Source organism: Pseudophryne corroboree, chromosome 4, assembly GCF_028390025.1.
Source record: "Pseudophryne corroboree isolate aPseCor3 chromosome 4, aPseCor3.hap2, whole genome shotgun sequence".
Lineage (NCBI taxonomy): Eukaryota > Metazoa > Chordata > Amphibia > Anura > Myobatrachidae > Pseudophryne > Pseudophryne corroboree.
The window spans coordinates 543,827,193-543,851,209 of record NC_086447.1 but is presented as its reverse complement, the minus strand read 5'-3'; the positions used below and the strand labels follow the sequence as shown (position 1 = coordinate 543,851,209).

The 24,017-nt window shown below is 44.7% G+C and overlaps 1 protein-coding gene across 1 annotated transcript in view; it reads left to right on the top strand.

Annotated features, from left to right (window-relative positions):
* The window catches only part of C4H6orf58 (chromosome 4 C6orf58 homolog), a 138,282-nt gene that overhangs the window by 3,133 nt on the left and 111,132 nt on the right, over window positions 1-24,017 (top strand). The window contains exons 2-3 of the mRNA XM_063919344.1: window positions 7-93; window positions 23,611-23,795. Of these exons, the coding sequence (XP_063775414.1) occupies window positions 7-93; window positions 23,611-23,795 (272 nt within the window). The remainder of the gene's footprint in view (window positions 1-6; window positions 94-23,610; window positions 23,796-24,017) is intronic.

The following is a 24,017-nucleotide window of genomic DNA, read 5'->3' as shown; positions in this document are numbered from 1 at the left end:
AACTAGATCGGTTGAAAGACTCATCTAACCAGCCAGCCTGTAGCAAGAACAGTGAAAACCAAAACTCCATCTCAGTTAGAAGTTGGTGGGCTTGTAAGTACTGTATAGCAATATAGATGTGTCACAAGTTTTCAGATGTGAAAAATCTTTAAAATAAATAAATAAATAAATAAATAAATAAAAAGTAACCTTTTCATGTGTTAGAAAGATATATATTTTTCCAGTACATATTTTCACTCCCAAAACACAGCCTAGGTAATGATTTTTTTCTGCACTTTGGGGGTCATTCCGAGTTGTTCGCTCGTTGCCGACTTTCGCAACGGAGCGATTAAGCAAAAAATGCGCATGCACATGGTACGCAGTGCGCATGCGCTAAATAATTTAACACAAAACTTAGCAGATTTACTCATGTCCGAATGAAGAATTTTTCATCGTTGAAGTGATCGGAGTGTGATTGACAGGAAGTGGGTGTTTCTGGGCGGAAACTGACCTTTTCTGGGAGTGTGCGGAAAAATACAGGCGTGCCAGGATAAAACGCGGGAGTGTCTGGAGAAACGGGGGAGTGGCTGGCCGAACGCAGGGCGTGTTTGTGACATCAAACCAGGAACGAAACGGGCTGAGCTGATCGCAGTGTAGGAGTAAGTCTCGAGCTACTCAGAAACTGCTAAAAATTATTTATTCACAATTCTGCTAATCTTTCGTTCGCAATTCTGCTAAGCGAAGATACACTCCCAGAGGGCGGCGGCCTAGCATGTGCAATGCTGCTAAAAGCAGCTAGCGAGCGAACAACTCGGGATGAGGGCCCTTAACATTGAAATTAGTTATCAGAAATGACTGTCGAACAGTGTCATGTGTGGTTTGACACTTCTTAGGAAACATTACAAAGAATTAAACAATTTGTTTTAGTGATAATATTTTTGCTTATTGCAAACAGCTGCACTGTGTCATAAAGAACTGCATTTTAAACCTTAGAGTACTGGGTAAACATGCATTTATCATGATGTGTCAGGCAAACTGTCTAAACTGTATAAATGTGTGATTGCTAAGGATGTAAACACTTGCAGGTGGCTTAAACTGAACTTACTGCACAAAGAATAGTGAAGTATTTAACACAGTGTACTGTAATCTCACCTCTTTAAACATTTTTTAAAGCAGCTTTCAACAGAGTCATGTTCTCTCTTCAGGGATGTAGGTCTTAGCAAAATTCACCAGTTCTTGACTAGGGAAACCTCTAGTCCAGGGGTTTTTGAGTCACAGCGCCCTGGAGTATCAGAATTTTTATCACGGCACCCCTACGCCAAAAGTTTCTTATTGAGAAATTTGTAAGGAAATATTAAATTAAGCAAATTGTGTTTATATGTCATCCTCAGGTTCTATTGTGTGGTGAGGAACAAGATTTGCTTCTGTTTGTCCACATATTTTATGATTGACAGCCACAATCACTGTTTGTTTATTCTTAAATTGATATACTGGGATACTGGGACACACAGCACAGCACACCACACCACACTATTGTGAAATATATGAATCTCCAGTGGGTTTTTTATTCCATAATTTCCACACTTTTATCCCTCCTGATTGGCCAGGCATTATTGGCTTTGTACTCATAGTGGATGATCCACTTTTTACCGATGTTAATATCCGAGAGCAAATTAATCCATTGATTGTTTGAGGCTAATTACTCGAATAAGATATACCCCTGATGAAGTCTCTGTGAGAGATGAAATGCGTTGGTTATCAAATTTGTTGTGATATGACCTCCAACTTACAATCCTTGAAGGAGGAGTTCGCAAAAGAAATATTTGTACATCTGCTCTTATGTGGACCACCACTGGATGTTAGTGGTGGTTGAAATGTTTTATGGACAGTTATATCAATACAGTATCAGATGATCTTTTATAAATTTTAATACATTTTGCGTATTGGAACATATTGTTTGTTTTTCTAAACAAGATTTTATTTGACATTAGGTCATTCTGTCACAAAAATAGAGGTGTTATAACAACCCCAAGGCGCCAATTACACTAATTATATATATATATATATATATATATATATTTCTAAAAGGTCTCTGTACCTTTATTAATAGTATTTGTTGTAGGTGCCAATATACGGTCAAACTAATCATGTCATGAAAATGCATATACTGCAGTAAAAAGTATACAATATGGTTATGGAAAAAGCTTACGAGGCTGATGTATAGTTGGACGCATTTTCCGGCACAAATCTAAATGCATTATGCACATAAAGAACACTAGTTTATCCCAGTAGATGTGGTTTTATAGAGTTAGTTATAATTGCTAAAGTTCCAGTATCCAATTTGCACACCACATTCATAATGTTAAAAAATAAAGAAGAGTATTCCTGCGCACCAGTGGTGGGTAAACAATGCAGGGTATTAAATATAAAATTCCACAATCAAATGAAAATGAACCAATACTCCCCTATTCAGACAGCATGATTCTCAATCTTCTGCTATAAACAATACAAGAGTTATTTTCCGTAAATTTTTTCACATTTCAAAGCTTCAATCCAAATCGGGATATCCTCTTGATCCAAAATAGCTTTGATACAAGTGGACATGTACTTAAATGCTGCCAAGCAAGATATTCAATAACCTGGGCACGCTTTTTAATGTCTGATGGATACCAGTGAGCAGGGGTCTTAAACATGTTTACCATATAAAGCAGCATGACAGTGCTCTCAGATATTGTTAAGTCTTTATTCTTTAGCACTGGAACCTTACGTAGCGGATTCACCTAGAAGTAATCTTCACTTAAATGGTCCCCTTATATACAACCCAGTGAACAACATCCATGGGCATGTTCTCTAGAAAAGATGTAACAGCACATGGTGAAAAATTGTAATATAACTTTGGGAACTAACTTATTTAGTTTCACTTTAACAAATAAGACTGTGTCATGCCAGGGGCTTTGTATGTACCCAGGCAGGGTTGGTGCCAGGAGCTGGAATAAGGGCTACATGCCAGACAATGATCTGCTTGGTAGTATTCCTTCTAATGGAGAAAAAAGAGCTGGTAAGGGCTAAATAGCTGAGTGCAGAGGAGAGAGGAGGCTTTTGATGGAATAGATATACAGTAGTTGGGAACTGGAACAGCTTTGAATAAGAATTGAGTAATGAAATAATTGGCAGGGAACCAATAAGGGGGGCCAGACTGGAATCGGATGCTGAGCTGGAGTGGGACCAGAATGCCTGACCAGACTGGAACTGGTATACTTGACCATACTGAGACAGGGTACTAAGTTCGACTGGGACTGGAATGCTTGACCAGACTGAAACCGGATTACTTAGTTGGATTGGGACCAGAATGCTTGGCCAGACTTGAACCAGTCTACTTAGCCAGACTGGGACTGGAGTGCTTAGCTGGGCTGGAACCAGAGTGCTTAGTCAGGCTGGAACTGGAGTGCTTAGCTGGACTGGAACTGGAGTGCTTAGCTGGGCTGGAACCGGAGTGCTTGGCAGGGCTGGATTCAGAGTCCTGCTGACTGCAGGGAATAGACAGAGGAGTCTGCGTAGCTTGCAGATTGCATAGAACCAGGTTGGCATTTGGAATAACAACATTGCACTTACAACCAGCTGATGCTTCAGGAAGTCCTTTTATAGGGCTGGATGTTCTCCAATTGGATACTGAGGTCAGCTTAGCGAGGACAGAACTGTGAGTGGCTGTATGTGGACAAGTGACTGCATCCAAAATGATGCACCCATATGGCAGTTTTGTGGGTAATGCCTGTGTGGAGGAGGCCTGGACAGTACTCTGTGGTGTGGCCTGACACTGGCAGTGGCTACTGCTATTTTAGAAAAATAGGAGAGACAGTGATGGGGCAGGTAACTGGCATCAGCAATCCAGAACATGACAGTATCTCCCCAACCCCCCCCTCCCCTTTGTGGGTGGACTCTAAGCACCTCTTTGTCTTTAAAGGACACTTTGCGTGAAAAATAGGGACTAGGCAAGAAGCATGTATGCCAGTGGAGTTGATCAAAGCTCGTTCTTCAGGATGTAACCTATACAGTCAATGAAATATTGTACCATGGCAACTCCACGAATCCAGTATCTTCTGTAATTCATACTTTACTCCTCTCTGAGTTTGAACTTTAGGAGTCTTAAGGAGTGAATAATGGAATTGATTCAGCACCAATGGTTTGAGTAGTGAGTTGTGAAATGAGTTTAGCATTAAAAATGGATGATGCTTGAATTAGCAAACTACTGGATTAATGAGGCACTCAATAACAAAAGGCCCAATATAGTGAGAAGCAAATTTCATAATGCAAGTAGAGAGCCATACACAATCTCCTTGCTGGAGAACAGGCACCACACATCATTTATGGTCAGCAAACTTTTTGTAGTTGGAGGAGGCTTTCAAGAGAGATGAGCTGACTGTGGACCCAATTCAGAGTTGATTGTAGCAGCAAATTTGTTAGGAGTTGGGCAAAACCATGTGCACTGCAGGGGGGAGGCAGATATAACATATGCAGAGAGAGTTAGATTTGGATGTGGGGTGTTCAATCTGAAATCTAAATTGCAGTGTAAAAATAAAGCAGCCAGTATTTACCCTGCACAGAAACAGAATAACCCACCCAAATCTAACTCTCTCTGCAAATGTTATATCTGCAACCCCCCCACAGTGCACATGATTTTGCCCAACTGCTAAAAACTTTGCTGCTGCGATCAACTCTGAATTACCCCCTTTAGTCCAAATTTTTAGTGAACTACCAAATATTAGAACCAGCTGTGGGAATGTCTGTTGGAGGGAGAGGCTGGAATTCAGGTACCCTTGGATGTAGTCCATAGACCATGTAGAAGGGAGTAGAACCCAAAGAAGAGTGATACAAACTGTCATGGGAGAATTCTGCTTACAACAGAAGTTCATACCAGACATATTGAGAAGAGGAGACAAAGAGACAGAGGAAAGTTTCCAAATCCTGATTCACCCTCTTGGTTAGTCTGTTAGTTTGAGGATGGTAGGCAGAGGAGAACTTGACAGTTATTTGAAGAGCTGAACATAAGGACCGCAAAACTTGACCACAAACTGAATACCTCAGTCAGATATGATTTCGGATGGAAATCCATGGAGCCAAAATACTTCCAGAATGAAGAGTTGAGTCAACTTAGCAGCTGAGGGTAGACCAGTAACAGTAATGAAATGAGCCATTTTGAAAAATTAGTCCACTGCACCCCAAATTGTATTAAATCCCATAGAATTCGGCAGGTCTGTTATAAAATCCATTGACAGATGTGACCAAGGCTAGAGAGGAACTGACAATGGTTGGAGATATCCTGTAGAAGTTTAACAAAGAATCTTATGATGTGTACACAAAGAAAAAGAGGCAATAAAATCTTGAATGTATGTCTGAGAGTGGGCTACCAATAGGATCTCTGAATAAATTTGAATGGCTTTTGTTCACCTCGATGACCAGTAAACTGTTAGGCATGAGTCCAGTGGAGTAATTTCTTATGAAGGGCATGGCTCAACAAAAGTTTCCCAGGAGGCGAAGCAGATGAGATGTGAGTAAGTGCGAAAGATACAGGATTGATAATGGGACTTTTTTTGGAGAGACAAAGATCCTCATCTTGATTCATGGAACGAGAAAGAACATTTTCTTTTCCATTTTGGACTCCTGGATGGTAGATCACTTTGAAGTCAAACTTGGAAAAGAACAAAGCCCATCTTGCTTGCCTTGGGTTGAGACATTGTGCTTATTTTAAATACAAAAGATTTTTATGATCCGTGAGAACAGAAATAGGATATTTAGCACCCTCCAATAGGTATCACCATTCATCTAGAGCTAAATTAATGGGCAAATGGTCATGGCCTCCAATTTGTAGTTCTTAGCTGGGATGAATTTGCAAGAGAAATAACCACATGGGTGGGTGGATATATCCATCTTTGAATAATTATAATAACACTGCACCGACTCCAATGGCTGATGCATCAACCTCTAAAATAAATGGCCTTGAGAGAGCAGTAACAAAAAGTTCTTTAATATTCTGAATAGCTGTTTTGACTTCTTATGACCAGTTGGAGGGATTAGCTCTCTTTTGGGCAAAAGTAGTTATAAGAGCAATATGAGTGGAGAATTTTTCAGGTAACAACAAACCCCAGGAAGCATTACATTGAGTGTAGTAGGAAGTGGCCAACTAAAAATTGCCTTCAGTTTACTCAGGGTCCATCTGCAAATCAGTCCTGGAATTAATGTAACCTAGAAAAGTAATGGCAGGAACGTCAAAGGTACATGTTTCAATTTTGCAAAACAGTTGATTAGCTTGAAGGTGTGAGTGTACCTCTTTATCATGAGAATAATGAAATTCCATATTCTTGAAAAAAATTAGTATGTCAACCAGGTAGACTACAACCATTTTATAGAGAAAACAATGAAAAATGTAATTCACATAATGCTGAAATACAGCTGGTGTGTTGCTCAAACCAAAGGGCATGACAAAGTACTCATAGTGCCCATCTCACATATTAAACACTGTTTTCCACTCATCTCCTTTACAAAGTCTTATTAAGCTGTAAGCTTAGTGAAAATCGTAGCTCCTCACACACAATCAAATAATTCAGTGATTAGTGGTAGATGTCATTCAAGCCTCTGTAATTGATGCAAGGATGGAGACCCCTGTTGTTATTTTTTACAAAGGCGATAAATTCCTTCTCAAGATTTTCTTGCATATATTCAGTGTGGCAGTATGCTGGAAAGCAGGTGAGATTGTGTGTGGCTGGAGCAATCCACCCACACAGAGGAGAAAAGGTGTGTGAACACACCTAGCGGCTGCTTGTGGAGAGAGAACCCAGCTGGGGTTCTAGCAGTCAGACAGTCCAGGTGAGAATGAGTCAGAGACTAGTGTGATCTTAGAAGCCACTGGGGGCAAGGCCCAGGAGGCCAATGTCTACAGCTATAGAAGACAGGAAAGATCACCAAACTCTGACACTGCATTTGGGAAGCTGTGGAAACCAGCCAAGCCAGGCTGGAGCCTGTGTTATTTTGCAGTAAGCAGACTGTCAGACTTTGATACTCTATTCTCCTTCATTGAAGAGTCAGTGGTTTGAAGGAGTATAATTGGTTGGAGACATGAACCCCTGAACATAACAGTGGTAATGAAAGTTACTGCAGCAGGAGAATCTGAAAGGGTAGAAAAGTTCTTGGTAATCTGAGCATGCACAAGGTGAGCAGACAGTCAGTCCTTTAAGGAGAAAACGTAAGTACCCCTAACCTGGTATCACTGACCTGGTTTGGGAGTGTTGTGGACTCGGGGTTTCTTCCGGTGACCGGGAAGAGGAACCGCAACTGGACCGCAGCAGAGATGGCCGAATGTAAGTTTTCCTCATGCAGGATTAGGTCGGCAGACAGGAGGCACGCGTGGACGCTGAAGGTCTCCTGAAAGACAGAACTTGAAAGGCGCTGATGAATCAGTGAAGAATACCAGGTGCTGGAGGCACAAACTGTGCTAAAGTGCACTGGGGGCTTGGAGATACTGAGGTGCTTGTAGGCGCTGAAGTGCTTGGAGGCACTGAGGTGCAGGGAGGCGCTGAAGTGCTTGGAGGCGCTGAGGCGCTTGGAGGCGCTGAGGCGCTTGGAGGCGCTGAGGCGCTTGGAGGCGCTGAGGCGCTTGGAGGCACTGAGGCGCTTGGAGGCACTGAGGTGCTTGGAGGCACAGAGGCGCTTGGAGGCGCTGAGGCGCTTGGCGTCCATCTGGGAGGGCTGGAAAACACAGGAATGCGGGAGCACTGGAGATCACAACTTCTGTAGGCAGAATAGATGATACTCAGGCGCCGGAGCTCTGCCCGGCGTTTGAATTTGAACTTCCCGCCAGCGTCTGATTGGGGAGCGCTTGATGAAGTCACTGCACCCGCGAATTCCACACCACGAGCGCTGGATGGAGCGCCGGGAGCCGGAGACCGCCAGCGAAGACAGCCAACCGGAGATCCAGCACCCCCGGAGAGGCAAGTACGGGGGCCGCGGCGGCTGTATGACAGTACCCCCTCCTCTAGGAGCGGCCTCTGGACACTTTCCTGGTTTCGTAGGATGTCTAGAATGGAAAATCCGGATTAGTCGAGGAGCTGAGACCTCAGAAGCCTTTATCCAACTTCTCTCCTCAGGACCATAACCTTTCCATTCCACCAGATATTGCAGATTCTTGTGATGGTAACGAGAGTCTAGAATAGTTTTGATCTCGAAGTCTGTTCCGGTTTCAATTTCTACTGAGGTGGGGCTAGAAGACTTTGAATGAAAACGATTAAGGACGAGAGGACGAAGAAGAGAAACATGGAAGGCATTTGGTATACGTAGGTGAGAAGGTAAACCCAACTTGCAGACCACAGGATTCAGGACTTGTAGCACAGGATAAGGACCGATGAATCTTGGAGCAAACTTCATAGTGGGCACCTTTAACTGGAGATTGCGTGTGGAAAGCCATACCCTATCACCAACCTTGTATTGAGGAGCGGCTCGCCGTTTCTTATCCGCGAAGAACTTGTATCGGACAGAAACCTTTTTAAGACTAGCATGAATCTTATTCCAAATTTGCCTGAAGTGTAGTAGAGTGGAAATCACAGCTGGTACCTCTTCTGTCGGAAAAATTGGTAATTCCGGAACTCGTGGGTGGAACCCATAGTTGATGAAGAATGGAGACTCGCCAGTGGAAGAATGAAATGAATGGTTATGGGCAAACTCCGCCCAAGGTAACAACTCCACCCAGTTGTCCTGTGAAGGGGAGAGATAAAGGCGGAGGAAAGTCTCTAGATCTTGGTTGACTCGTTCCGTTTGTCCATTCGTCTGGGGATGATAGGCAGATGAAAATTTAAGTGTAATTTGTAAGGCTGAGCAGAGGGCTCTCCAAAACCTTGCGATGAACTGTACCCCTCGATCAGAGACTATTTCTTGAGGTAAACCATGCAACCGAAAGTGTTCCCGGATGAACAATAATGCCAACTTGGGAGCTGTCGGCAGACCTGTCAATGGAACGCAGTGCGCCATCTTTGAAAAGCGGTCAACAATCACCCAGATGGTATTGTAACCCTTGGAACAGGGCAATTCGGTAATGAAGTCCATGGAAATATGAGTCCAGGGTTTCATAGGAATGGGCAGAGGGTGAAGCAACCCGGCAGGAGGTAGACGAGGAGATTTATGCTGGGTACACTGTGGACAAGAATGAATGTAATCCTGTACATCCTTCCTCATGGTGTCCCACCAGTAAGATCTTTGTAGAAACTTGAGCATCTTCTGGACGCCAGGATGACCAGAGAACTTGGAGATGTGAGCCCACTGCAGTATTTTCGGTCGGAATTTAGTTGGTACAGACATTCTCCCAGGGGGAGAGCCCGGAGTAGTGGAAGCAGCGGAAACAGAAATTGGATTCAGAATTAAATTCCGTTCAGAAGAATTCTCTTCATCTGTGGGAGTTTGTGAACGAGAGAGTGCATCAGCTTTAGTATTGAAAGTCCCGGCCCGGTACTTGATAACAAAAGAAAATCGAGTGAAGAAAAGCGCCCATCTAGCTTGACAAGGATTCAAACACTGTGCGGTTTTAATGTACAACAAATTTTTGTGATCGGTGTAAATAGTAATCACATGTTTGGCCCCTTCTAAAAGATACCTCCAATAGTATAATTCCGTTCGGCCGGGGAGAACTTTCGAGAGTGGAAGCCACACGGATGCAATTTCTTATCCGAGGAGTACTGGGAGAGAACGGCTCCGACTCCGACCGAGGATGCATCAACTTCCAGGAAAAAAGGTTCTTCGAAATTTGGTTGTTGAAGTACCGGGGCTGACATAAAAGCTGATTTCAAGTAGGTGAAAGCTTCCATGGCTTCGGGAGACCACAAACCCGGGTTGGAGCCCTTTCTGGTCAAGGCGGTAATGGGTGCAACTATAGTAGAGAAACCCCTAATGAATTTCCTGTAATAGTTCGCAAAGCCCAGGAATCTTTGTATTGCTTTCAAAGAGAGAGGCTGATTCCAGTCACGAATGGCAGAAAGTTTCTCCGGGTCCATGCGAAGTTCCGTCCCCGAGATGATATAACCGAGGAACGGAATTGATGTTACTTCGAAGGTACATTTGGAGATCTTAGCATAGAGATGATTCTTTCGTAAACGGTGGAGCACCTCTTTGACCTGTGTCCTGTGTTCAGCAAGATCTTTGAAAAAAATCTGTATGTCGTCTAAATATACCACAACACTTCGATATAACATGTCTCGGAAGATTTCGTTGACGAATCCCTGGAAGACGGCAGGGGCATTACTAAGGCCAAACGGCATCACCAGATATTCATAATGCCCATCCCTGGTATTGAAGGTGGTCTTCCATTCATCCCCTTCTCGGATGCGTATAAGATTATAGGCCCCCCTCAAATCGAGCTTGGAGAAAACGCGGGCGCCACGAACCCTATCAAATAACTTTGTGATTAGTGGCAAGGGGTATTTATTCTTGATGGTGATATCGTTTAAGCTTCGGTAGTCGATACATGGTCTCAACCCCCCATCCTTCTTCTTCACGAAAAAGAAGCCTGCTCCAGCCGGGGAGATAGAGGGGCAAATTAATCCTTTGAGCAGATTGGACTTAATATAGTCCGACATAGCTTGGGTCTCAGGAAGTGACAGAGGATATGTGCGGCCACGGGGCGGCATCTTCCCTGGGATAAGGTCAATGGGGCAGTCCCAAGGCCTATGGGGTGGTAACTGGTCAGCCGCCTGTTCCGAAAACACATCCTTAAGCTCTTGATACGCCTCCGGAATATGCTCTTCATCCGACTTAGAAGAGACACGGAGCGGGCAGACGGGAGTGAGACAATTAGCGTGACAAATAGAACTCCAAGACAGAATTTGCGAAGACTTCCAATCAATGTGGGGATTATGAACTTTGAGCCAAGGCATTCCGAGGACCAGATCATGATGCATTTCCGGAATCACCAAGAATTCCAGACATTCTTGATGTAGAGCTCCGACCTGCATCTTAACTGGCTCCGTGCGCCACGTTATGAGACCCTTGGAGATACTAGTACCATTGATAGCCGTTAACGAAATAGGCCGCTCGATAGGCCGTACCTTTAAAGCCATGCTTTGGACACAGGAAGAAGAAACGAAGTTCCCCGCAGCTCCGGAATCCATCAGGGCCTCACAAGACTTGGAAACTGACTTGGTGATTAAGGACACAGGAAGCAAACAATCCAAAGTCGGAGAAGATTTAGTTGTGACCCCCAACTTGACTCCTCCGGAACAAGCTAGGCCTGCCCGTTTCCCGGACGGGACTTGCAGGATTTGATAAAGTGATCTACGGCCCCGCAGTACAGACAGAGCTTGCCCTCATGACGACGCTGTCGTTCTTCCGGAGACAATCGGGACCGGTTAATCTGCATGGGTTCGTCCGGACTTGGTACCACTGCTTGCCTAGAGGAAGGAAGCCGGAACCTGGAACGCTCCGATCGACTACGTTCACCTCCACGTTCCTGCATCCGGAGATCCACCTTGACGCAGAGAGAAGTCAGTTCCTCTAACGAATCCGGGAGTTCCCTAGTGACCAACTCGTCCTTCAGGCAATCAGAGAGACCGTTCCAGGAAGCTGCTTTCAGGGCGTCATTATTCCAGTGAAGTTCAGAAGCAATGGTCTGAAAATGAACCACGTACTGGCCCACGGATCGGGAGCCCTGAAGGATGCGTAGCAAGTCGGAAGAGGCCGTGGTCATCCTGCTGGGCTCGTCGAAAATTCTTCGGAGAGACGTAATGAATTCAGTATAATTGGAAACCAATGAATCAGATCGTTGCCATAGTGGAGACACCCAATCCAATGCAGATCCCTCAAGCAAAGAAATAATATATGCCACCTTGGACCGGTCTGTGGGAAAATGATGTGCGACAATTTTTAGGATTCCCATTATAACGGGAAGGAGTAGGGAGTTGAAGACGCGGATTGATACCAGCCGATGGTTGAACATTGCTGGGAGCGGCAACTGGTGAGGCTACGGGAACTGGGGCCGGAATTACAGAAGCTAAGGATGCTTGAATCTGATCCAAACGACCGGACAACTCCTGGAGATACTGCATCACTTGGCCCTGTGCTGCTTCCTGACTTTGCACTCGGGAAGCCAAATTCTGGATGGCACTTGAGTCCGTGTTTCGATCCCCCGGGTCCATGAGGCCTGAGTATACTATCACTGACCTGGTTTGGGAGTGGTGTGGACTCTGGGTTTCTTCCGGTGACCGGGAAGAGGAACCGCAACTGGACTGCAGCAGAGATGGCCGAATGTAAGTTTTCCTCATGCAGGATTAGGTCGGCAGACAGGAGGCACGCGTGGACGCTGAAGGTCTCCTGAAAGACAGCACTTGAAAGGCGCTGATGAATCAGTGAAGAATACCAGGTGCTGGAGGCACAAACTGTGCTAAAGTGCACTGGGGGCTTGGAGACACTGAGGTGCTTGTAGGCGCTGAAGTGCTTGGAGGCACTGAGGTGCAGGGAGGCGCTGAAGTGCTTGGAGGCACTGAGGCGCTTGGAGGCACTGAGGTGCTTGGAGGCGCTGAGGCGCTTGGAGGCACTGAGGTGCTTGGAGGCGCTGAGGCGCTTGGAGGCACTGAGGCGCTTGGAGACACTGAGGCGCTTGGAGGCGCTGAGGTGCTTGGAGGCACTGAGGTGCTTGGAGGCACTGAGGTGCTTGGAGGCGCTGAGGCGCTTGGAGTCCGTCTGGGAGGGCTGGAAACCACAGGAATGCGGGAGCACTGGAGATCACAACTTCTGTAGGCAGAATAGATGATACTCAGGCGCCGGAGCTCTGCCCGGCGTCTGAATTTGAACTTCCCGCCAGCGTCTGATTGGGGAGCGCTTGATGACGTCACCCATACCCGCGACGTCCACACCACGAGCGCTGGATGGAGCGCCGGGAGCCGGAGACCGCCAGCGAAGACAGCCACCCGGAGATCCAGCACCCCCGGAGAGGCAAGAACGGGGGCCGCGGCGGCTGTATGACACCTGGCTTCTGCTTCACAGGTTAGGAGTAAGCATTTCCTGAGTGCTTAGGACAGGAATCAAATGAATGTCCTAGACCAGCACAGTAGAGGCAAAGATTTCCCAAAAGATGTCTCTGACATTCTTCTTGACTTAAATGGGAACAATGAACTTGCATTGGTTTGTCTCTTAATGGAGAAGGTGGTGGCGATGTTTGACCCTATCTTCTCCAGAGCACGTTCATGTATTCGTAAGTCATTCTTAGTACAAAGTGAAACTACAGATGTGTCCTCACACATCTTTGCTGAAAAGGGCTGCATGCATGGTGTTTCCATGATCGTGGCAATGCCAAGCCATTGTAGTCATTTGTTCTGCAAAAATTTGTGGGTGCGTAGCTTATGCATGCACCCGAGAATGGCACCGAGTACACCGGACTAAACCGCGGGTAGCAGGATCATACCTGCCTGCTACCCATGCCCATAGCCTCAGGAAGAATCCAGGAATCTTACTTCCGCTGCCTGCATATGCACACCAGTTCTCTGGATCCGTTCGTACCCATAAATGCTACGCTGTGCCGGGAATCTTTTCCTGTGATGCGAATGTATAAGGACACATCTGTAATTCATTGAAAGTTGAAGGCAGATCATGAATGTCTGATTCATCTTTAATTTTAACAGACAAGCCACTCCAGAAGGTGGTGAACAGGGCATTTTCATTCCACCTTAGATTCTGCCAGGTTCATCGAAGATTTGGAGAAAATCTGCGAAGAACATGAAGTGTGAGGTTAATAGAGGATCAGATCTTAACCATAATGGAGATACCCAGGCTAAGGCGTGTTCCTATAAAAGGTAAAATAATATATGACACTTTTTTCTTCTCTGCAGGAAAATTATTAGGCAGTAATTCAAAGTGAATATCACACTGGTTTAAAAATCCTCTGCATAATTTTGGGTCCCCATCAAAAATGGCAGGTATTGGCAGGTAAGGCAGGATGCAGAGTTTGAAACTTGTGCAGAGGTGACTGGTGTGGAAGCAATGGAAACTCTAGAACCTCTGAGTGAGACTTGATATTGTCCATGTGAGTGGATAGTTAGTAACTTAGGACTGATTGCTGGCAGGATCCATTAGGCCAGGGAACCAGTAAGATAGACTGGAATTAAATACTGAGCTGGACTAGGACTAGAATGGCTGACCAGAATGGAACCAGATATTAAACCGAAATATTTAGCTGGACTGGAACTGGAATAGTTAACCAGACTGGAACTGGAATACATGACTGTATTGGAACTGGTATACTTGACAGGACTGGGACTGGAAAACTTGACCAAACTGGAACCAGAATATAGTAGCTGACCGGACTGGAACTGGAATACCTGACCGGACTGGGACCAGATACTGACTCAGACTGGGACTGGAGTGCTTGACCAGACTGGAACTGAATTACTTTGCCAGACTGGAACTGGAGTGCTTAGCCGGGCTGGAATCAGAGAGCTTAGCCAGGCTAGAACCAAAGTGCTTATCCAGCTGGGACTGGAGTGCTTAGCCAGACTGTAATTGGAGGGCTGCTGACTTCAAGGCTAGACAGAGGAGGCTGAGTAGTCTGCAGACCACGTGGGACCAGCAGATGATCCAGGAAGGCTGAGTGTTTTTCAATTACACTAAGGTCAGCTGAGCAAGGATAGCACTGTGAGTGGCTGAATGCGGACAGGTGACTGCATCCAACATGGCGGCACCCATAGGCCAGTTTTTCGAGGGAACATCAGTGTGGAGGCAGGCTGGACAGTACTCTGTGGTGAGACCAGACACTGACAGGAGCTGCTGCTATTTTAAACAAGCAGGATAGACAGCAATAGGACAGGTAACTGGCATCAGCAATCCGGAGCTTAATACACTGATTATGGATATATATATATTATTAGTAATTTGATTTAAAGAAGCTAATGGGAGTTTACCAAAACACACAGTAATTTAATTATTGTAAGAAACCGGTTAGGTTACTATACTCAACCACTGCAAAATCACAAGCAAAAGTGTGATATTCAGTACTCTTTGTGTCCGCTTATCTAACATGTCAGGAAAGATGTTCTCATTTGAAGAAAATCAGTAAATGTACAAGTTTTTAAGTATTATTATTATTATTATTATTATAGCCTTCAATCTGCTTGTTGACAATTATAGAAATAGAAGATTACTAAATTACCTACTTTCTACTATAGCATGTATACACAGGAGATACTTCCCTGATGGAAATGTTGATACAGTATTTCATTCCCTCAAATTGAGATACACAGCCTAAGGAAATATGTATCTACTTCTGACATTCATTATATCTGCCACAATAGAATGTATTACAGATTATTATATTCTTAAAATAAATTATTTATTCTTTATTCACATTCACATATCATTTTTTATCAAGTTTTTAATATTTTGCCTTGTTTTGAGTAAAAAATAACCTTTTTAATAAGTTGGGTACAAAATCCCACCATTGAGAATCCCGACAGTCTACAGCTACCTGCAGCAGCATCCAAGGGTATTTTAACCTTACCCCTATTCCTACACCCAACCCTAAACCACCCCTCTCACATCCTAATCCTAACCATCTCCTCCTGCATCCTAACCCTAACCTTCCACTCCCCTGCCCACAGCCTATCCCTACCTCTCCCCACCCCCACAGCCTAACTCTCTCCCCTAGTGCTAGCCCTAACTCTAACTCCAGTACTTACCACTGGGATCCATCGGGAATCTGACCGTCAAGATCCCCTTGTTAGTATTCTGACTGTTGGGTTCCTGACTGCATCTCGTTTTGAATTCCTACTAGAATGTGCTCGGTATAATAGTATGTCCACTATCTTTTATAGCAGTCCCTAGGGTGGTGTCTGTGTAGGATGTTTTTATGTATTGAATCACAGCCACTAGGATGCCTCCACTATTGTATTGTGGTCTCTAGATTACTCTCTGTTTTGTACATCTGTGTCTGGGGTTCTCCCTGTATTAGATATAGGGGTATATGCAATTCCGGACGAATTGCGCCTTTTTTTCGCCCGTTTTTAAATTCGACACAATTCGACCGTCGAATCCCGGCCGGCGGGTGCCGGAATTCGACATATTCAATTAAAAACGGATTCGACAGTCCCGCTGTCGGAAAATGGACCAATTGACGGATAAGTGCGTCCTGGATTCGACTTTTCGGACGGCACAAAAATGGTTAAAAAACCCTGAAAAAAATTGCGTGGGGTCCCCCCTCCTAAGCATAACCAGCCTCGGGCTCTTTGAGCCGGTCCTGGTTGTAAAAATACAGGGGAAAAATTGACAGGGGATCCCCCGTATTTTTAGAACCAGCCCCAGGCTCTGCGTCTGGTCCTGGTGCAAAAAATACGGGTGACAAAAGACGTAGGGGTCTCCCGTATTTTTAACACCAGCACCGGGCTCCACTAGCTGGATAGATAATGCCACAGCCGGGGGACACTTTTATATCGGTCCCTGCGGCCGTGGCATTACATCTCCAACTAGTCACCCCTGGCCGGGGTACCCTGGAGGAGTGGGGACCCCTTAAATCAAGGGGTCCCCCCCTCCAGCCACCCAAGGGCCAGGGTTTAAGCCCGAGGCTGTCCCCCTATCCAAGGGCTGCGGATGGGGGGCTGATAGCCTTGTGTCAAAGAAAAGAATATTGTTTTTTGCAGCAGAACTACAAGTCCCAGCAAGCCTCCCCCGCAAGCTGGTACTTGGAGAACCACAAGTACCAGCATGCGGGGGGAAACGGGCCCGCTGGTACCTGTAGTTCTACAACAAAAAATACCCAAATAAAAACAGTACACACACACCGTGAAAGTAAAACTTTATTACATACATGCCGACACACACATACTTACCTATGTTGACACGAGGTTCGGTCCACTTCTCCAAGTAGAATCCACGGTGTACCTGAAAATAAAATTATACTCACCAAAATACAGTGTAGATTGGTCCTCTTCTGAGCTTGTAATCCACGTACTTGGCAAAAAAAACAAAACGCATTTACCCGGACCATGCACTGAAAGGGGTCCCATGTTTACACATGGGACCCCTTTCCCCGAATGCCGGGACCCCCTGTGACTCCTGTCACAGAGGGTCCCTTCAGCCAATCAGGGAGCGCCACGTCGTGGCACTCTCCTGATTGGCTATGCGTGTCTGAGCTGTCAGACAGCGCATTGCACAGCCGCTCCATTATCTTCAATGGTGGGAACTTTGCGGTCAGCAGTGAGGTTACACGCGGTCAGCAGCGAGTGAGTCACAGGGGGTCCCGGCATTCAAGGAAAGGGTCCCATGTGTAAACATGGGACCCCTTTCAGTGCATGGTCCGGGTAAATGCGGTTTGTTTTTTTGCCAAGTACGTGGATTACAAGCTCAGAAGAGGACCGATCTACACTGTATTTTGGTGAGTATAATTTTATTTTCAGGTACACCGTGGATTCTACTTGGAGAAGTGGACCGAACCTCGTGTCAACATAGGTAAGTATGTGTGTGTCGGCATGTATGTAATAAAGTTTTACTTTCAATGTGTGTGTGTACTGTTTTTATTTGGGTATTTTTTTGTAGTAGAACTACAGGTACCAGCGGGCCCATTCCCCCCCCGCATGCTGGTACTTGTGGTTCTCCAAGTACCAGCTTGCGGGGGAGGCTTGCTGGGACTTGTAGTTCTGCTGCAAAAAACAATATTCTTTTCTTTGACACAAGGCTATCAGCCCCCCATCCGCAGCCCTTGGATGGGGGGGGGGACAGCCTCGGGCTTCACCCCTGGCCCTTGGGTGGCTGGAGGGGGGGACCCCTTGATTTAAGGGGTCCCCACTCCTCCAGGGTACCCAGGCCAGTGGTGACTAGTTGGGGATGTAATGCTACGGCCACAGGGACCGATATAAAAGTATCCCCCGGCTGTGGAATTATCTCTCCAGCTCGTGGAGCCCAGTGCTGGTGTTAAAAATACGGGGGACCCCTACGTCTTTTGTCCCCCATATTTTTTGCACCAGGACCGGACGCAGAGCCCGGTGCTGGTTCTAAAAATACGGGGGATCCCATGTCAATTTTCCCCCCGTATTTTTACAACCAGGAGTGGCTCAAAGAGCCCGAGGCTGGTTATGCTTAGGAGGGGGGACCCCACGCATTTTCTTTTCTTGATTTTAACCCATTCCCATCCCTTCCCACTGAAAACCATGCTCTCTCTATTTTAGTCAGTTAAAAAAAAAATATTCTTTTAAAAAATATATAAATAATACTTGTGTCTCCTAATAGACAAACCAAGTACATAATCCCTTCTAATATAAATAGATATGCTATTAGCAATAAAAAAAAACACACAAAAAAAGTTTTTAAAATTTTTTAATAGATTCCTCCAGCAAAGTGAGGCGGAATGAAATTGAGGAAATTACTGTCGAAAAGCACTGTTGTCGAATCGACATTCTTCAATTGAATATACTTTTGTCGAAAAGCCGCATTTTTACCACTGCAGACATGTCGAATTTTAAAAATGTCGAATTGCAAAAAGTCGAATCTGAAACGTCCGTTTTTTTGTCGAAAAGTACTGTATTGCATTGTCGAATCCAATTCAACATGGTTTTTTTTGTTGAAAATGCCCCGATTTCAACCGCAATTGCATATACCCCATAGTATGTCTCCCTAAAATGCCAAATGTTGCTGTGACTTCAAACATAAGAATTAATGCTGGGGATTGAGCCATGAATGGTGAAACAAACCAACCAAGGTTGGAAAGGGCGCTTTAAGTGTTTTCCAATTAAAAAGTGCAGCAGCTGCCTGTATAGGATAGTTACACCTATGTAAAAAGACCAAACTAAAATGCAACAACAATGAGGCTGCGCTTAGAGAGATGAATTGTCTGGATAACAATATAAAATTTATTAAACTTAAAATCCGTCCATTGGACAATTAATATAGAAATACACTGTGATAAATGCCTCTAAAACACCTTTTTTAAACCATCACATAAGCTTATTCCAAATGGACCAAAGGACCCTGTATACTTGAAACCAATTTTATCCTGGGGCTATAGCATAGTCCCTGGGCTGGAGAATTAAGTCCCAACGCTGGAGGATTAGCAGTTCCAATATTTTATCATGAAGTCAAGGAAAGTCCTCACCAGTATTGCGTTTTGGTAAACAAAAGTCCAGTCCTTAGTTGTGGATATGGTTCAAGTCAGGCAGATTCTGGGGTCCGCGATGGTCCGGGCTTGCAGTATTAAATTGTGATGGGGTGATGAAGAGGCTCACACCTCAGGGTCCTTTGGTCCATTTGGAATAAGCTTATGTGATGGTTTAAAAAAGGTGTTTTAGAGGCATTTATCACAGTGTATTTCTATATTAATTGTCCAATGGACGGATTTTAAGTTTAATAAATTTTATATTGTTATCCAGACAATTCATCTCTCTAAGCGCAGCCTCATTGTTGTTGCATTTTAGATTGAGCCATGAACACTGCTGCCATCTTCCGAGTTCTAATCATAACCATCTCTTGGCATCGCAACAAGTCAATTCCTTGGCCTCAAGGAGGAAGCTAGAACCGGAATTTAAATCCCATCTCTCCTTCCTTCATAGGTAAAAACTAGAGATGAGCGGGTTCGGTTCCTCTGAATCCGAACCCGCCCGAACTTCAGTTTTTTTTACACGGGGCCGAGCGACTCGGATCTTCCCGCCTTGCTCGGTTAACCCGAGCGCGCACGAACGTCATCATCACACTGTCGGATTCTCGCGAGGCTCGGATTCTATCGCGAGACTCGGATTCTATATAAGGAGCCGCGCGTCGCCGCCATTTTCACACGTGCATTGAGATTGATAGGGAGAGGACGTGGCTGGCGTCCTCTCCGTTTAGAAATTAAAATAGGAGAGTGAGAGTGAGACACGTTCATTACTATACTTACTGGAGCTTAGGAGGAGTTATTATATTATACTACTAGTGACTGATGACCAGTGACCTGACCACCAGTGCAGTTTTATAATTTATTAATATTTAAATAATAATCCGTTCTGTTCTTGTTCTCTGCCTGAAAAAAATGATACACAGCTTAATTGTGGGGGAGACTGGGGAGCAGTTATAGGTTATAGCAGGAGCCAGGAGTACATATTAAACAGTGCACACTTTTGCTGCCAGAGAGAGACTAGTGCCACTGCCAGTGTGACTGACCACTGTGACCAGTGACCTGACCACACTGACCACCAGTACTATAGTACTATATTTATTGATTGTCTGCCTGAAAAAGTACACTCGTCGTGGACTCGTGTGACTTGTGTGGTGTTTTTTTCTTCTTTAAAAAACTCATTCTGCTGACAGACAGTGTCCAGCAGGTCCGTCATTAATATCTGACTGTGCTCACACAGCTTAATTGTGGGGGAGACTGGGGAGCAGTTATAGGTTATAGCAGGAGCCAGGAGTACATATTAAACAGTGCACACTTTTGCTGCCAGAGAGAGACTAGTGCCACTGCCAGTGTGACTGACCACTGTGACCAGTGACCTGACCACACTGACCACCAGTACTATAGTACTATATTTATTGATTGTCTGCCTGAAAAAGAACACTCGTCGTGGACTCGTGTGACTTGTGTGGTGTTTTTTTCTTCTTTAAAAAACTCATTCTGCTGACAGACAGTGTCCAGCAGGTCCGTCATTAATATCTGACTGTGCTCACACAGCTTAATTGTGGGGGAGACTGGGGAGCAGTTATAGGTTATAGCAGGAGCCAGGAGTACATATTAAACAGTGCACACTTTTGCTGCCAGAGAGAGACTAGTGCCACTGCCAGTGTGACTGACCACTGTGACCAGTGACCTGACCACACTGACCACCAGTACTATAGTACTATATTTATTGATTGTCTGCCTGAAAAAGTACACTCGTCGTGGACTCGTGTGACTTGTGTGGTGTTTTTTTCTTCTATAAAAAACTCATTCTGCTGACAGACAGTGTCCAGCAGGTCCGTCATTATATAATATTATATACCTGTCCGGCTGCAGTAGTGATATATTTTTTATATCATTATTTATCATCCAGTCTATACTAGCAGCAGACACAGTACGGTAGTTCACGGCTGTAGCTACCTCTGTGTCGGCACTCGGCAGTCCATCCATAATTGTATACCACCTACCCGTGGTTTTTTTTTTCTTTCTTCTTTATACATACTACATCTCATTATCAACCAGTCTATATTAGCAGCTAGTATCTAGCTAGTATTATTAGTCACAGTCGTGTGGCAGACCCTGTCACTGAAATGATGGGTTGGTTAAAGTGTGCATGTCCTGTTTATACAACATAAGGGTGGGTGGGAGGGCCCAAGGACAATTCCATCTTGCACCTCTTTTTTCTTTAATTTTTCTTTGCGTCATGTGCTGTTTGGGGAGGGTTTTTTGGAAGGGACATCCTGCGTGACACTGCAGTGCCACTCCTAGATGGGCCCGGTGTTTGTGTCGGCCACTAGGGTCGCCCAGCTTAGTCATCCAGCGACCTAGGTGCAAATTTTAGGACTAAAAATAATATTGTGAGGTGTGAGGTATTCAGAATAGACTGAAAATGAGTGTAAATTATGGTTTTTGAGGTTAATAATACTTTGGGATCAAAATGACCCCCAAATTCTATGATTTAAGCTGTTTTTTAGTGTTTTTTAAAAAAAAAACACCCGAATCCAAAACACACCCGAATCCGACAAAAAAAATTCGGTGAGGTTTTGCCAAAACGCGTTCGAACCCAAAACACGGCCGCGGAACCGAACCCAAAACCAAAACACAAAACCCGAAAAATTTCCGGCGCTCATCTCTAGTAAAAACCCTCTTCACATTTTTATATTTGAGTTTTCCATCTCTTTCTGGCTACACTCCAGGAAAGTTTGTTTGCAACTGTGATCCTGTCTGCAATGCAACACCCCCTCTGTTAATTAGATAGTTGAAGATAAACACACCTGTCCCTGTGCAAGTTGATGTAGTGTGTAGTATTTAAGAGCATTATTGTCAAGGTCTTCAGTCAGGGCCTTGGCCTGCATTTGTTAAGGATGTAATTTCCAGGATGCAGTTAGAACCGGAGTTTGAACTGGATTTGGATTATACACTACTCTATAAAGTAAAGACTGCAAAGACTGCAGCTCAAGCTCATTATGTGGCCTTTCCTCAGCCATGATAACACGAAGACCAAGCCTACTACCCCCCTGGCTGAAAACATTAGGACTGCCCCCAGGCCTACCCCTCAAGGTAGGAAGAGCACCAGGACCAGGCTCATCAGGTACATTTCCATCAGACATTAGTGTGCTCCCCACATTATCATATCCGTCCATACTGCTTCTATGAGACCAGAACATTTCTGATTTTAACAAAATCATACGTTAACCCAATTTTCCCTCTTCCATTGTTTACCTGCAAATGTGTTCTTACTACTTTCTCTTTCTTACAGCGTACTTCGGCCCCATTGTGTGCTATTCCTGTAATGTGTACCTCAAGTGATTGCACAAACAACCAGTGGCAACCTGCGTTGTGCACCCCAGATGGTTGCCTCAAATGGTTCCTCTGCGGGCAGGATGTATTGTACTTAATGTGGATCTTTCCGTACAGGGTATATCATACTAATACAGAAGTGTTAGGTTTCCCATATATGCAATGGGCCTTTGCATGGCTCACCTCCCACAGTGTAACCTTCATAGTGCGCCCAACATGGCTGACTCATCTGGTACGCTTGTGAATGGCATGAAAAATATATGGACATGAGAGTTTTGTTTGGACGCTGCAATCATATAATTTTGTGTCATCTCTTCTAAGGGAAGACTATTCCACCTAGGGTAATCCTACACAGTGTGCCCAAGATGGCTGCCTCACCTGGTACCTTATGAGGGTGGAATAAACAAATCCTTGGAAGCTATTATCCAAAATGCCTACACAAATCCTGTATTATGCTTACTGTGCTCTCTAGGTTTTCTCTTTTTAAATTTGTGTGACTTGTCTATTGCTGCATTATGTGCTTCAATTAGAAAATCCATAAAATCCAAAGTGAGTACCTAAAATATATTATTCATAATCAGTGCTGATGGTTGAATAGTATAATTGTGAATTGATTAAATTTGTCCCCACACCTCTGAAATGTACACTAATGCCGCTTTCAGATCGCAAATGCCGGATCCCACCCGGTAAGAGAAACGTGTCCTTACCGGGTGGGATCCGGCATTTGCTCTGCTTTGGTGGCTTTCCGACCTGGCAATATACCAGGTCAGTTGCCATAGCAGCGGGGGGGCGCAGCAGCAGCATGGGCGGGGGTGGAGGCGGCGCTGGAAGATAAGCTCATCTCCTGCGCTGCCTCTCCCTATGCTGTGAATGGGAGCAGTGTCGCATCGAAACGGCTCCCATTCACACCGCGCCTGACCCGGTATTCAACCCGGTAATAACCCTTCTTTTTTACCGGGTTGAATTACCGGGTCAGGCGACCCGCTAATTCGGCCAAAGTGCTTTCACATCGCACACTGACCCGTTTCGACACGGCAATATGCCGTGTCGATACCGGGTTATTTGTGCGATGTGAACGGGGTATCACTGTTACCTTCTATTTAATTTCATTATGTATTATTTGTATCCTAATCCTCTCAATGTACAGCGCTGTAGTACATAAAATGTTGACACTTTTTATAATTACTTATTTTCAGGTATGAATTATTACTTGGCTGTCATTCCATTCCTTGGTGCTCTTGATGCAGGATTATTTGAAAGTTTTCCATATGAATTAGAAATTTCTCCTCCAGAAGAACTTGAATGTGACTTTTGCTATAACACTACAGAATGCCGCCTAATGTCTCCTAATGCAATGGATGGATGGACGGCTTTTTTTGAGGTAGTCATTAATCTCATACCTTAAGAAATAACATATATAGCAAATCAATGTATTTTCTAATGCTCCAGAATAAATGTCTCAATGTTTAGAGTAGGATAGTAAACAAGTGGGGCTTTGGTACAAATCTCCCTGTGTAAGGACTAGGGGCCTGATTCCAAGATGAGCACAGAAGTGAGGAGGCACACAGATTCCAGATTATCATGAATTTGTGGCTGGGAGACA